The 14,397-nt window shown below is 45.3% G+C and overlaps 1 protein-coding gene across 8 annotated transcripts in view; it reads left to right on the plus strand.

The window, feature by feature from the left end:
- Positions 1-14,397, plus strand: part of COL14A1 (collagen type XIV alpha 1 chain) — a 225,232-nt gene that overhangs the window by 77,309 nt on the left and 133,526 nt on the right. For all 8 annotated transcript variants that reach the window (XR_009595100.1, XM_060394001.1, XM_042254547.1 and 5 more), the window contains exons 14-18: positions 2,524-2,663; positions 9,362-9,488; positions 11,076-11,215; positions 11,912-12,044; positions 13,249-13,311. Coding sequence is in view for 7 of the 8 variants with exons in the window: in XM_060394001.1 (XP_060249984.1) it covers positions 2,524-2,663; positions 9,362-9,488; positions 11,076-11,215; positions 11,912-12,044; positions 13,249-13,311 (603 nt within the window). In the remaining variant the exon portion in view is untranslated. The remainder of the gene's footprint in view (positions 1-2,523; positions 2,664-9,361; positions 9,489-11,075; positions 11,216-11,911; positions 12,045-13,248; positions 13,312-14,397) is intronic.

A 14,397-nucleotide genomic window follows, 5' to 3' on the forward strand; every position in this document is an offset into this window, starting at 1 on the left:
CCTTTCCCTTCTCCAGTGGATCTTCCCGGCCCAGGGATCAAACCGGAGTCTCCTGCACTGCAGGCAGATTCTTTACCAACTGAGCTATCAGGGAAGCCCTAGTATGTCTCTTGACTTAAGTCATTTTGAGGACTCTGTTGATTTGGAATGAAAACTTTCCCAACCACGCATCTCTCTTTTTCACTCAGAATTCCTATTTCTTTCTAGTTTTCCCTCACTATTGAAAAGTAGAGTGTTCCTATGAAACCTTTTGTAAGCTGGAATAACAGAAAGCAAAGAAACAGTTTTAGGATACATTTTGCTAATGGATGCACAGAGCAAATCAGGATAAAGCACAGATGCTCAGAAACACAGTTCAAAGCTACGGTTGCCTGATGCTGAGACGCTGAGCATAGTCCCCGGAAGGAGCTTGGCAGGGCCCGTCTTGCTACCGGGGGGCCTGGGATGCACACTGGCTCCCTAATGACTTGCTACAACGCGAAGGCTGAAGGTTGTTTTTGCTTTTTGCATTTTTTGTAAAAGGAAAAATCCTCCTTAGCTTTCTTTCAGTTAGTAAGCTTTCATTTAAGTACTAATGTGGGTCTTTGGTAAGACAAGGGTCCCCAACCCCAAGCCATACAGCAGGGGGTGAGTAGGCGAGTGCGCGAACCTCATCTGTGTTCTCAGCTACTGCCCATCACTTGCCTTCCCACCTGAGCTCCGCCTCCTATCAGATCAGCAAGGGCGTTGACTCTCATAGGGACAGACCCCGCTGACCGTGCAAGCGCGGGATCTCAGTTCGCGCTGCTTACCAGAGTCGCCCCAAACAGCCACTCCTCCTCTCCCGCCCATCCGAGGAGAGACTGCCATGAACCCTTCCCTGCAAAAGGGTGGGGACTGCTACTGAAAGGGCAAAGTGCCTGAAGCAGATTTTCAAAACGCTGATACCTTGTGCTTTTAAAAAGTGTCCATGACTCTTTCCCATTAGTAGCTGACTAAAAAAAAGGCCTAAAAAACGCCGTCCTGGCTGCCTGAGACAGACCCGTTTACACATTGCTCCACTGCAGTGTAGAGCCAAGTGTGCTCAGCACAGAGTGCTCACCTGCTTTTGTCTCTCCTACACGTCAGGGAGTGAGAGTCACCCAGCCTCTAGGCTCCTAATGGCCATACAGTCAGTCTGCCTGGAATTAATGGCAGCGTTGGCCTTTAGGGTGAGGAACCGCTGTGCTCTGGGGGACAGCTAACAGGGTCATGGGTTCTAGCCTAGGCTAGGCTGTCAAATCTATTGATCGATTGCCTGGGTCATGGATTCCAGCTGCTCTCCTGCTTTTACTAACTGTGACCTTGGCCAAGTAACCTCAGATTCATGATCCATGTAATGGGGCTAATTATAGCATTATCCTTGCCATCTAATGTTAGGATTTAATGTGGTGACGTGTAATATCTCACACTCATAGAAAGCATGCAATCTCAGCAACTGTGTTTACTATAAACCTGTAAAAGCTCACAGAGCTCTCAAAGATTATTGACAAATTTTAACCTGTTGACTCAGAAAGGGATCCTCGAAGAAGTACAAAAAGCCGTGGGATTGGTAGTGAGGATGTATAGAAGAATCAACGCCTCTTTATGCTGTTAAAGCCACAGTAAAGTGTTTGCTTTTATCTAGTCTCGCAAAGCCAGTAGGTTTTATCCAGGGCAAGGTTCCTACTCCTTGATTCAAGAGATATTTACTGAAAACGTACTCTATTGGAGATAAAGATAGGAACAAAGTTAAATCAGATTCTGTAATCCTTCGAGATGACAGTATATTGGAAGGGAGAGACAATAGACCAATCAATGTGAAGTAAAGAATGGATCAGGGAAGATACATAGGTAGAATTGAGGCGGAAGGATTATTTTATGTAAGGTGATCATGGAAGGCTTCACTGAGAAGGGGAGATACTTTCAGAAACCTGAATCTCAGATGACTCCAGGGTTCTCGACCTGAGCAATGGGAAAAGTGGAGTTTTCATTTCCTCAGAAGGACAGGTTGAGAGAGAAGATTGGGAGAGGTGACAGGAATCAGTGATTCAGATTTGGACATGCTGAGCTGGAAATGCTTAATAGACGCCCGAGTGGAGAGGACAGATAAGAAGCCGTTGCCACATGGAAAATTGTGGGTCAGAGGAATAGAGTGACTTCGCCAGGACCAGATGACTGCTGAGTGCAAGAGCTGAAGTTTAATTTCACGTTTCCTGGTTTTTGAGTCATTGGGTTGTTCATTTATATCAGCAGGAAATGGTAGCTTTGACTAGAGAAGAAAGGCTCATAAACTCACCTACACTGCGTTTGCTTCTAAGTGTCTGCAATTTGTGGCTACTCGTCATTCTCCAAGAGGAAAACTTTTCTCTGTTAATTTGTTAATGTTCTCTGTTAGAAGTTATTATCTGAGTGAGAATTTTCATATGTCAGTAGTTTAGGAGTCACAGATGCGGTGCTTTGGGGTCCTTTTTGCATATATGTTATTTAAACTTTCATTTCTTTTTTATTCCATCTACTGCAAAGTACCCTTAAGCCCGCCCAGAAACCTGAGAGTCTCCAATATTGGCTCTAGCAGTGCTCGATTAGCCTGGGATGCAACTTCAGCAAAGATCAACGGTTATCGAATTGTCTATAACAATGCCGATGGGACTGAGATCAATGAGGTAAGCTGTGGAACGTGAAGTGTGTTCTCCCGGTGGTCGGGGTTCAGTTTCTCAGGGCTATGAAACTGATCATCCCGAAACACAGTGGCTTGCAGCAGTTGCTAATTGTTCACTTTCTCTTGCCATTTTGGTGGGTTTGGCTTGAGATAGTAGCCAAGCAGTGGCTGGAACGGTGACGTCACAGCGGCTTCCGTATTTCTGTCTGATGCCCGGTTCGGGAAGATGACCACCTGGGAGCTGGAACGGCTCTACGTTTCAAAGTTGGTTGTTTACACGATCCGTTCAGCAAGGCAGCTATAGGGGAGCCGGACTTTTTAAATACAGTCTGCCCCAGGGAGTGCTGGTGAGGAAGTGTGTGTCTTCACAGAAGCAGGGAACTGAAGTGCCAGTGCTTGAAAGACCCTAGTTCAATGAGCGCACGTTGAAAACTGAATCATTCAAGTTCTGTGTAGGAAGAAACTTTCAACTAACAGAATTTATTGAAACCCATGAAGATACAGTATTTTGCACTCAGTGACTAATACTCTTCAGAAATTCTTGCCTTGGAAATATATTTTAGCAGGCTAGATAGCAGTTATTTTTATGTTCTTCCCTTATCTGGGTCCAAGAAGCTAAGACAACAAGGGAAATATGTTGGATTACATCATTTCTATTTCTTGACCAAGTAAAGCATGTATTTTCATATACAGAGACAAGCTTTCTCCTACAATGAAATCCAAGCAATATTTTGCTGAATGTGCCCTCCTACAGCATATGGGGTAATGAATGGACAAAAATTGCACATTCACTAACAGTACAGAAATACTGTTCAATATCTTTTATTAAATCTTCATAAATCCTGAGGGCAAATAATTCTGATGAAGCTGCAGTCATTTAGACTATGTGCTTTGCTTTTGAAGATGAGAACCTGGAGTAGTAAAAAGAAAGAAATGAAAAGCAGCGAGCTATCAATGTCTCTTTGTTATCAGTGATAAGTAACCTGCTTTCCCAAGGGCTGCAAATTCAGCTGTGTAGGAGGCTTACGTGGATCATGTAACTGAGGGCAGAAATTGCTGCATCTGCAAAGAAATAGTCTCACCTGTTTTTCTTGAAACATGAGGCTCCCTTAGGTTATGTTTCATGTTCCCATTTGGGGGCAGAAATTCTCACTGAAAGACAATGACCAGTGACGATGGACCGTGGGTGACAGTGACGGGGTGCCGGGCCTGGTGGGCACTGCATTGCTGGGGAGTTTGTACATGCTCATCAAAACCCCATGGACGGAGGAGCCCGGTGGGACACGACTGAGTGACTTTACTTTCACGCATTGGAGAAGGAAATGGCAACCCACTCCATGTCCTTGCTTGGAGAATCCCAGGGATGGGGGAGCCTGGTGGGCTGCTGTCTATGGGGTCGCACAGAGTCGGACACGACTGAAGCGACTCAGCAGCAGCAGCAGCAGCAGCAGCAAGAGGCAGCCGCTGTTAGCTCCGTAGGTTGTTGCTGCGCAGAAACCTGCAGGGGCTGCCAGATCTCGTTCCCCTTGACCGTGTGACCAGGGATTTCTTTTTATGTGAAATTTTAAAATGGTGGCTCATCGAACAACCAAAATAACATAAGCATATTCATTAAAATTTGTTCACTTCAAAGCATTCCTACTTGGAAATAATTTTTCATGAACCAAAAATGAACTGCCATAGGTATGCATATATGAACTATATAATCATATATTTTTGTTGAGTGTGATTGGCGTGTAATGTCGTATTAGTCTCAGGTGTATGGCATGATGACTCAGCATTTGTCTGCATTGTGAGATGGCCATAAAAGGTCTAGTCAACATACATTTCTCCATTAAAAAATTACAGTTGTGTTCGTTGAGAAATTCATGTGTTTTTTTTTGCAGTGTTTTTCCTTGGGGATTGCCTCTGGTACTTGCTATTTCTAATTTGTATTGTGCTGGGAAATTAGAAAACCATGTTTGATAAAACTGAATTTAAAATATGAGTAAATAGACCAGGCATGAAAATCTGAGAACATCTTTTCGGAATGAAGTGAATAAATAATGCGTGGCTTTAGTAACATTTCCATTTTGACTGATAGGGGTTGTGTGGTTTTTTTCGGTGTATGTGTTCTTAATTCTTAGTTTTTATTTATGCAACTGAAACTGAAGGTTGCTGGAAGACTGTCTTATATGAGTCAAATACTATTTTACCTAGTTTGGGAATATATGATTTTAAGGGTGAATATCCCTACCATATTTTGCTTTACTGCTATTCATTTGAACTTTTATTTAAAGATAATGCTGCAATTGGATTGTTAGGAAATTCCCAAAATATTTTGGAATGAACTTTAAAGCATCTCAACTAAGGTCTGCTTACTACGTAATGTGTGATTGATTGTAAAAGCTTTGTTTTCAGCTCAGTCCGTATGTTTCTGCTTCCCTCCCTCTCCCACCTTCTCTCCCTCACTTACTTCTCCTTCTCTCTGTCTTTTCTGCATTCCCTCTCTCCCTAACTTTTTGGAGTCCAAGGAAGAAAAATAGAACAGAGCATTTAAACAAATGTTGACGACAATGGTGATGATAATGGTGACGGTGGTGAGGGTGGTGGTGATGTTGGCAGCTAACACACGTTGAGTGCTTACCCTGAGTCAGGCTCTGAGATTTTTACAGAGAACACTTGGTGCAACTTTTATAGAAAAAGTGTTGCCAAAGCCTGACCTGTCAAACCAAAGAAGCAGCCGTCTCAGATAGCATGCCCTGCGAGCAGGTCCAGGGAGACGCGCAAGCCTGATGGTGCCGTTTCGGTTTCCCGTGAGAGGCCGCAGGCCCCGGGCTCTCAGGACGGGCCCGGTTTCCGACACAGTGACTCAACAGCAGAGCCCAGACCCTGGGTCCTCATCAAGGGCCCTCTTCATCCCTCCTGGAAAAGGCTGAAGTTTTTAGTTAGACTGTTTGAAAAATTATTCTCAGAAATAGTTGTGTAACAATGAGATCATAGTTATTTGTTACCGTCTTCCCAAATTCTTCTCCTACGTCTTAAAAGTGATCCAGATAAAAGCAGTTCCAGAACTTCGTCCGAAGCACATTATGAGAGCAAGCGAGAATGCGTGGCACCCAACAGTTCTCACTCGATGAAATAAAACGATCAACAATTAATGCATGAAGCAGTCTGTTCAGCATGAAGTGAAAAGCTTTTAATAAGTAAAACTAGATCTTTTCAATAGAGGTCTCTTGAAAAAAATAAACATATATATTCAATATATAATGCTGAAATACGTATACTTTTGCGTATGTGGGCACTTATACAGAAGTATATCAAGACCTAAGTATCCATCCCAGTTAATAGTTTCATGACCCCAGGAAGGTTAATTAAGGCCTTTGGGTCTCAGGCTCCTCGCTTGTAACATAGTCATCATACACCTAGTGAGAGGGAGGAGGGGGCCAAGCAGAGCAGTGAAGGTAAGGCCCCCGGCATAGTGTAAGTGCCCAGTAAACCTTAGCCAGTGTGGTTCGAAGCAGCAGAAGGCAGCAGGTAAGTGTAGTTTAGGAGAACAGCTTGTCTCATACTTTGAGTATGGCTCTGTCTTTTCTGTGCGTTTAAATGGTGCAGCCCTAGTGTAGCTAGTATTTACAACCAGAGAATCTGGAGCCTGAAACCCTTACGTTTCCAGTCTTAGGAGCTGGCTGACTTTCCCTTGGGCAAGCTCCTAACTTTTTGGAGCCTCATTCTCCCCATCTCCCAATTAGGAGTAACACTTAGCTACCTTATGAGGCTGTGGTAAGGGGTCAGTACGCTGGATGCGCGTACAGCATGCAGGCCAGAGTAAACGCTAACTGCTAAGAGTCACCCATGATGTGACCAGGCCTAGCTTCAGAAGGAGACAGTACACGTTTTCAGTTAGCTCTGGCTCCGTAGCCGGTGCCCTGGCCTAAAATAACAACACACAGTTGTGGAGCTGGGCCGGCCCCGCAGGCCCGCCGGTCTCTGCTCCATGTGGTGTCAGCTAAGGTGACCCCAGCGTTCGCGTGGGAGCCCGGCTGGGCTGGGGCTTCTAAGATGACTTCACTCCCACGTCTGGGGTGGCTGAGAAGGTCGGGCCTGGCTGCTCCTCTCCAGCAGCGAGGCGCAGAGTTCCAAAATCATGAAGCAGGAAACTCGTTTCCTCGGGGCTGGCAGTCTTTCTTTATGACCTGCCGTCAGTTCCTTTGAGATGCCTGCAGTCTCTGTGTTAACCGTTTATTCAGATGAGCCCTTCGTGTAATCTCTTGTAAAATGGATTTTTGGTGCCTACATCTCAATTTCCATTTACTTATTCTATTCACTCTCTCTCTCTCTCTCTCTCTCTCTCTCTATATATATATATATATATATATATATAAAATTCAATATACAATATTTAAAAAGCTAAGCAAGGTCCTGCCCTCAAGAGGCTTACACTCTATGTTGGAAATAGTACCTTGTACTTAGGAAATAAAATGATTCCACGCTGGGATCGGTGCCAGGGAGGAAACAAACACTGTCCCTGCCGGGACCTCCCCAGCAGGCCAGCGGTTAGGATTCCATGCTGAACTGCAGGGTCCATCCCTGATTGGGAGTGAAGATCCTGCAAGCCACAGAGTATGGTCAAAAACGAGAAAGAAAATGATATATAACAAGGATAGTGTTAAAGAATCATCCTACCGAGACCGGAGGAGAGATGAACACCTCCCCACCAGGAGATGAAGTATAAGCACAAGCCTAACAGATGGCGAAGGGCTTATTTTGAAAAGAGCCCAGGAAATAAGGTCCCAGACAGAATGAGCTGCATCTGCACAGGCCCTGAGGTGGGAAAACTTGGACAGAAGGTGACTGTGGCTGATCAGGGATTTCTCTTCTTAGGTGAAACTTGCCGATTAAAAGAAGCTGGCTCATTGAACAACTGAAATAACACAGACTGTGCTCACCGCCCGCTGTGTGGTTGTTCATCTGTGTAGTTCCTGTGGAAGCTATTGTACATGCCTGGCTCCTCCTAGCAAAGCCGGCTGTGATCATTACAGTACTTTGTATCAGCACCGCAGACATTGCGTGCACCTCACTTACTCTAGCTGTGATGAAGGGAAATAATATTGGTTGCAACAACGTCTTGAAAATTAACTGATAGGTATTTTACTTAACTGGAAAAGGTCAGTTTTCATTCCAGTTCCAAAGAAAGGCAATGCCAAAGAATGCTCAGACTACTGCACAGTTGCAGTCATGCTCAACATTCTCCAAGCCAGGCTTCAGCAACACGTGAACCGTGAACTTCCAGACGTTCAAGCTGGATTTAGAAAAGGCAGAGGAACCAGAGATCAAATGGCCAACATCCGCTGGATCATTGAAAAAGTGAGAGAGTTCCAGAAAAACATCAACTTCTGCTTTATTGACTATGCCAAAGCCTTTGACTGTGTGGATCACAACAAATTGTGGAAAGTTTTTCAGGAGATGAGAATACCAGACCACCTTACCTGCCTCCTGAGAAACCTGTATGCAGGTCAAGAATCAGCAGTTAGAACTGGACATGGAACAACAGACTGGTTCTAAATTGGGAAAGGAGTACGTCAAGGCTGTATATAGTGACCCTGCTTATTTAGCTTCTATGCAGAGCACATCATGAGAAATGCTGGGCTGTATGAAGCACAAGCTGGAATCAAGATTTCCGGGAGAAATATCAATAACCTCAGATATGCAGATGACACCACCCTTATGGCAGAAAGTGAAGAGGAACTAAAAAGCCTCTTGGTGAAAGTGAACGAGAAGAGTGAAAAAGTGGCTTAAAACTCAACATTCAGAAAATGAAGATCATGGCATCTGGTCCCATCACTTCATGGGAAATAGATGGGGAAACAGTGGAAACAGTGACAGACTTTATATTTTTGGGTTCCAAAATCACTGCAGATGGTGACCACAGCTATGAATTAAAAGGCACTTGCTTCTTGAAAGAAAAGCTATGACCAGCTTAGACAGCATATTAAAAAGCAGAGACATTACTTTGCCAACAAAGATCCATCCAGTTAAACCTATGGTTTTCCAGTGGTCATGTATGGATGTGAGAGCTGGACCACAAAGAAAGCTGAGAACTGAAGAATTGATGCTTTTGAACTGAGGTGTTGGAGAAAACTCTTGAGAGTCCCTTGGACTACAAGGAGATCCAAGCAGTCCATTCTGAAGGAGATCAGTCCTGAATATTCATTGGAAGGACTGATACTGAAGCTGAAAGTCTAATACTTTGGCCACCTCATGAAAAGACCCCGATGCTGGGAAAGATTGAAGAGGGGACGAGAAGGGGACGACAGAGGATGAGATGGCTGTATGGCATCATCGACTGGATGGACATGAGTTTGAGTAAACTCTAGGAGTTGGTGATGGACAGGGAGGCCTGGCGTGCTGCAGTCCATGGGGTCACAAAGAGTCAGACACGACTGAACAACTGAACTGAACTGATTTTATTTAAGGATATGAGATTAGAAATGTGAATATATAAATTCACTCTCTCTCTTTTTTTAGTTGGAGTATAGTTGACTTACAGTGTTGTGGCTGTACAGCAAGTCGAGTCAGTCACACGGGTGGATAGCTGCCTTCTCCCTGCGTTCTTTTCCGTTATGGTTTATGACCAGCATCTGCTTTGTAGTTCTCATACTGCTAGTGCCCAGCAGGCGGGAACGCGTCTGATAGAGCTGTTATGACCTCTCTCTCTTGCAGGTTGAAGTCGATCCTGTTACTACATTCCCTCTGAAGGGCCTGACACCCCTCACCGAATACACTGTTGCCATTTTCTCCATCTATGACGAGGGGCAGTCAGAACCTCTGACTGGAATTTTTACCACAGGTCAGTCTTACTATGGTTTGAAAAGTGTCCAGGAGTAACTGGGTGGAAACCAGAAGCTGGAGAGCTTCTTCAAGGGTGATTTTGAAGAGACTGCGCTTTAGATAATTTATTCATGGGCTGCATCAGATCTTGGTTGCAGCATGCGGGGTCTTCAGTTGCGGCACACGCAGCCTCAGTTGCTTCCTGTGGGGCCTAGTTCCCCGACCAGGGATTGAACCCTGCCCCCCTGTATGCAGAGCGCAGAGTCTCACTACTCGGCCATGAGGGAAGTCCCAAGAGCTTGCATTTTAATTTTTATTTATGTTATACTATGCTGAGTAGAATGCCTACTGGTTAATTATTTTCTCTCAAAGCAAAGACTGACAGAACCATCTAAGTTCAAAGGTCTTTGCTAAATAAAAGTCTGCACCGTTTTCTCCCTAATCTCACGCTGTTTCTTTTGTTCTAGCGACATAAAATTTTCACATTTCTTCCACTGATATATGTGTATATTAATTGAACTTCCAAAATTACAGCTCTTCAATAGTTTTTGGCCTACAAAAATGACAGTTAGATGCCATTTAACCTAATGCATCAGTCTGTAGCCAATTAGGTATTTTCATGCTGCTTGACAATAGTCATACAACAATATGGCATATTTTAAATACTAAAATTAAAAAATAAAGCACGAATGCACTATTTTTCTTTTGAGTATATTCCCTGTAGTCATTCAATAAATGTAACTTTTTTTTTTTTTTGCCTCTTGGTAGAAAAATTCTGTTGCTTGCTTTCCAGACATTATTAATTGCACTTGGAAACAAATTTAGTGCTGTACTAAGAAGAGAGGTAATTTGGAGAGAGATGAGAAATAAGGCAGATTGAGAAATAATGTTCACAGAGAAGAGTTCAGTGATTTTGCAAAATCTCCCAAAGGCTAACTCTAGTTGGAATTCTCATGATATCCTGTCAAAGAGTTTTCAAACCTCTGATTTCAAATAATAAAAATCAATGAGTTACAGTTCACTTTGGGTGTAATGAGATGTTACGGTCTTTGTTGCGTATCCCAGCAGCCTGTAAACAGTGTAACAGTGGATGTCTGATAAATGATATTTCAATTTGATGGCAGCCATATGTACAAGATTGAAAGGATGAATGTTCTTCTCTAGGATCTAACTTATCACTAAAGAGTGATTCAGGCATGAGAGGCAAGAAAGCTAGAAGTGACATTTCTCAGGCTTCTAAGGAATCATTTTATTCATTTCTTCAAAATACTTGGAAAACAGTATCTTTGTAAAATAACAAATGTGGCACTCTTATTTTTTTATAATTAATGAAAAGAGCCAAATAGAGACTCCAAGAGCTCTGGAAAGTACTAACAACCTGTAAAAGTCTGCTGTGTCCTGGCCTCCCTAACTTACACTGTGGGTGAGCGCTGGAGATAGGGGCACAAGCCCGCTCTGGACTGACTAGTGCTGATTTCCCCGCGTCTACGAGCTTTCCTGAAAGAAGGGATTCAAAGAGCCTTCTCTGCCTGGGCCCCTGGCGGGCTGCTTGAGTTGGGTCTCTTGCCATCTCTGTTCCCTGACAGAGTCTCCCCCTTGCTTACAGAGGAAGTCCCAGCCCAGCAGTACTTAGAGATCGACGAGGTGACGCCAGACAGCTTTAGAGTGAGCTGGCACCCGCTCTCGGTGGATGAGGGGCAGCACAAGCTGATGTGGATCCCCGTCTACGGGGGCAGGACCGAGGAGGTGAGTGGCGGAGGTCGAAAAGTACCCCAGGGCGTTTTAGCTGGCTTCCCTGGGGGCTCAGCGGTGAAGAATCCGCCTGCAATGCGGGAAGCACGGGGTCGATCCCTGGGTCAGCAACATCCCCCAGAGAAGGGAATGGCAACCCACTCCAGCATTCTTTTCTGGGACCGAGGAGCCTGGTGGCTACAGTCCACGGGGTCGCAAAGAGTCGGACACGACTTGGCGACTAAATAGCGACACAGCGGTTTTATTGGGAAGCGGATGCCCAGTGCTGACGTTTGGGTTGGTTTCTGTATTAAAGTACGTTGAGAATCCCAGAAGGACTCAACGCTTTGCATGACCTGGAGTTTTGTAAATGTCAAATCACATGATTTTTCCAAGATCAAAATGCATTTTTGTTAGGGCTTCAGTTATAAGTGCTGTATATTTCCGGTATCTTTGATTCTCATAAATGGCACTTGATGAGACTGCTAAAATGCTGCTTTTACAATAGTGACCGTTCCTTTGCTGAGAGGGTTGAGGGGAACAAAGGCTCTGGTTTGACTTGAAAGTTGAACTCAGTGGCCCTGGAGTTCCTTATGCTTAGTTATTTTTTGCTTACACTTGGGATAGCATCTTTGCTTTTTATTATTTTTTCTTAACTTTCTCTTCTGTTATTCAAGTAAACCCGGTTGCTAAGGACCAAATACGTTTCAGGTTGTCCTAAAAGAAGACCAAGACTCGTATGTTATTGAGGGCCTGGAGCCTGGCACTGAGTATGAAGTTTCTCTGCTGGCTGTGCTGGACGACGGGAGTGAGAGTGAGGTGGTGACTGCTGTTGGGACCACACGTAAGTCTTAGTCGGGCCACAGTGGACTTCACCAGCTCCCACCATTTATTCTGACAGCCTTTTCACCCTCCTGGGTTCCCTGCCCGTCAGCCTTACTCCTGGCTTCAGAAACTTTGTCCCTAGAACCCTTCACACACCTTCACCTTTAATGAAATCAGTGTGCAGAGAACCTTAGACTTGGTCTGCCATCATCTAAAGGCAGGAACCATATCTGTACTGTTCACCGTTACATCCCCAACACCTAACACAATTCATGGCATATTTTAACTCTGCAGTGGATATTTGCTGAATGGAGGAATGGGTGACTGGATGAAAGAATAAATGGATGGATGGATGGATGGATGGATGGATGAAATAATTTATAACTGAATAAATGAGCAAATCAGATAAATGTAGGAAAAAGTGTCCAGGAGTTTCTGGAAAATCCCATGTTGATCTTGGTTCCAAGAATCTTGCACAAAATTTGCTTGCTGATTCATTCATCCCTTCATTTTTTAAATATGAGGTATTAACCACACATTAAATTGTCTTTGATTGGGTTCCCTGGAACCAGATTCTGAAATAGAAAATTGCATCCAGAAGGTTTGTTGAAGAGTGTAGTTGGGAGATACATCTGTAAGGAAACAAGGATGAAAGGATAGGGAATAGGGAAAAGCTAAAACTGAGCCCTCAGTGAATTCTGTTAGCAATTCTGGACCTGGCGTGGCCCTTCTGAGTGGTCCCAAATTGAGTCAAAGGGCTGGGTCTTTGTACCCCATTGGAGCCAGGCCATCCCCTGATAGAGTCGGCAGTCTCAGCCAAGGCAAGTCTCAGAGGTCTGAGCCAGTATTCTAGAAGCTGCTGGATGAGCAAGTTGACCTCAAAGAGGGAATCTGAGCAAACAGCCCTTCTATCCTCTGGTTGACCGGTGTGGATACAGAAATAGCAGATGCACGTCTTACTGTCTGCCTTGCTGGTCCTGCTTGGCGGCTCCTTCACAGCTGTTCAGTTTCCTTTAATCATCATGATTATGCCCCATTTCAAAGTGAATTTCTCACTTTTATAGATGTGATTCAATATGGTGGCAGGCATCTGTGATTAGAAACTAACTTCTTCAGGTTTCAGCGCCCTTGTCTGCCTTTTCTTTGAAAACTCTAAGATGCTATAGACAAATGTATAGAGTTATCATCATTAGAGAATTTTAAAGTCATGACTACTTTTTTAGTTGACAGTTTTTGGACAGAACCACCTACGACCGAAGAAGCACCTACCAGACCTGTGACATCAGGTAAGAGCAAACAGAAGCCCGAGCGCCCGGAAGAAGAAGAGCTTGTTTTCCGCAGAAGTTATCCCAGTTTTATCTGATTTATATCATTGTTAGGAAGGGGCATGCAGGTTCAAATTCCACTCCCCTTGGAACTCTCTGCCTCTTCTTGTCCCTGAGTGCCTACTCATCGTTGTCCTCGTGGCGCTCCCTGTTTCCCGTCTTCTTTTGGGTTTCCACCTGATCGCTTGGAGGCTGTTGGCGTGAGCAGCCCCAGCCCAGCCGTCTCTCTCTGCGTCTGAGCTCAGTGACTCCTCCATCTGCTCTCTGTTGAGGATTGTTCCTGTCCGGTGTCTGTGCGTTTCCGAGGCTGTGTACCGGTCTTACATCGGTTGTTTCCTCTCTCAACCTGACTTCCCCTCCGTCCCCATACAGCACCCAACTGTCAGAGTCGGCTAGATACACGCCTGATGAGATTCGTTTCCTGACCTAAACCCTTCAGTGGGCCTCCATCACCGTCCGCGCATTCGTCCGTTCACTGACTCACTCTCTCCTCAGTGCACCTTCCTGCCGAGCCCTGCCTTGTGCTCGCCGTCTCCCGCATAGCCCCCGAATGCTTCCCGGTTAGAGCCTGTCTCTCCTCCTGCCTTCAGCGCCTCGTCCTGCAGGGGAGGCGCTGCGCTCTGGACCCACCCCCGGTCCCCTCCCGCAGCTTTGCCTAGGAAGGTCCTCGGTCTGCCTCCTCTGTGACACGTCACGATTTCTGTCGCGCGTTATGCACTTGTGTCTTAAAGGCCTGACACCGTCTAACTTACAGGAAAAGTTCAGTGAGTGTTTGCTGAATGGCAGTAAATGAATGGAGAGAAGAGTCAGCGGAGGTGGAGAGATTGGGGGAGAGTTAGCGCGAGAGGGAGAGGAGGAGATGGGACAAAGGAGAGCCGTCGCTGTGGGAGCCAGAGGAGACGGTCAGAGAGCGCAGGTGGAGGCCGAGACCCCGGAGGAAGGGTGGCGCCCCGCGGGCTGAGCGCAGGTGGAGGCCGAGACCCCGGAGGAAGGGTAGCGTCCCCGCGGGCTGAACCCAGATGGAGGCCGAGAGATCCAGAGAAAGGG

The sequence above is a fragment of the Ovis aries genome, chromosome 9 (genome assembly GCF_016772045.2).
Source record: "Ovis aries strain OAR_USU_Benz2616 breed Rambouillet chromosome 9, ARS-UI_Ramb_v3.0, whole genome shotgun sequence".
In the NCBI taxonomy this organism is placed as follows: domain Eukaryota; kingdom Metazoa; phylum Chordata; class Mammalia; order Artiodactyla; family Bovidae; genus Ovis; species Ovis aries.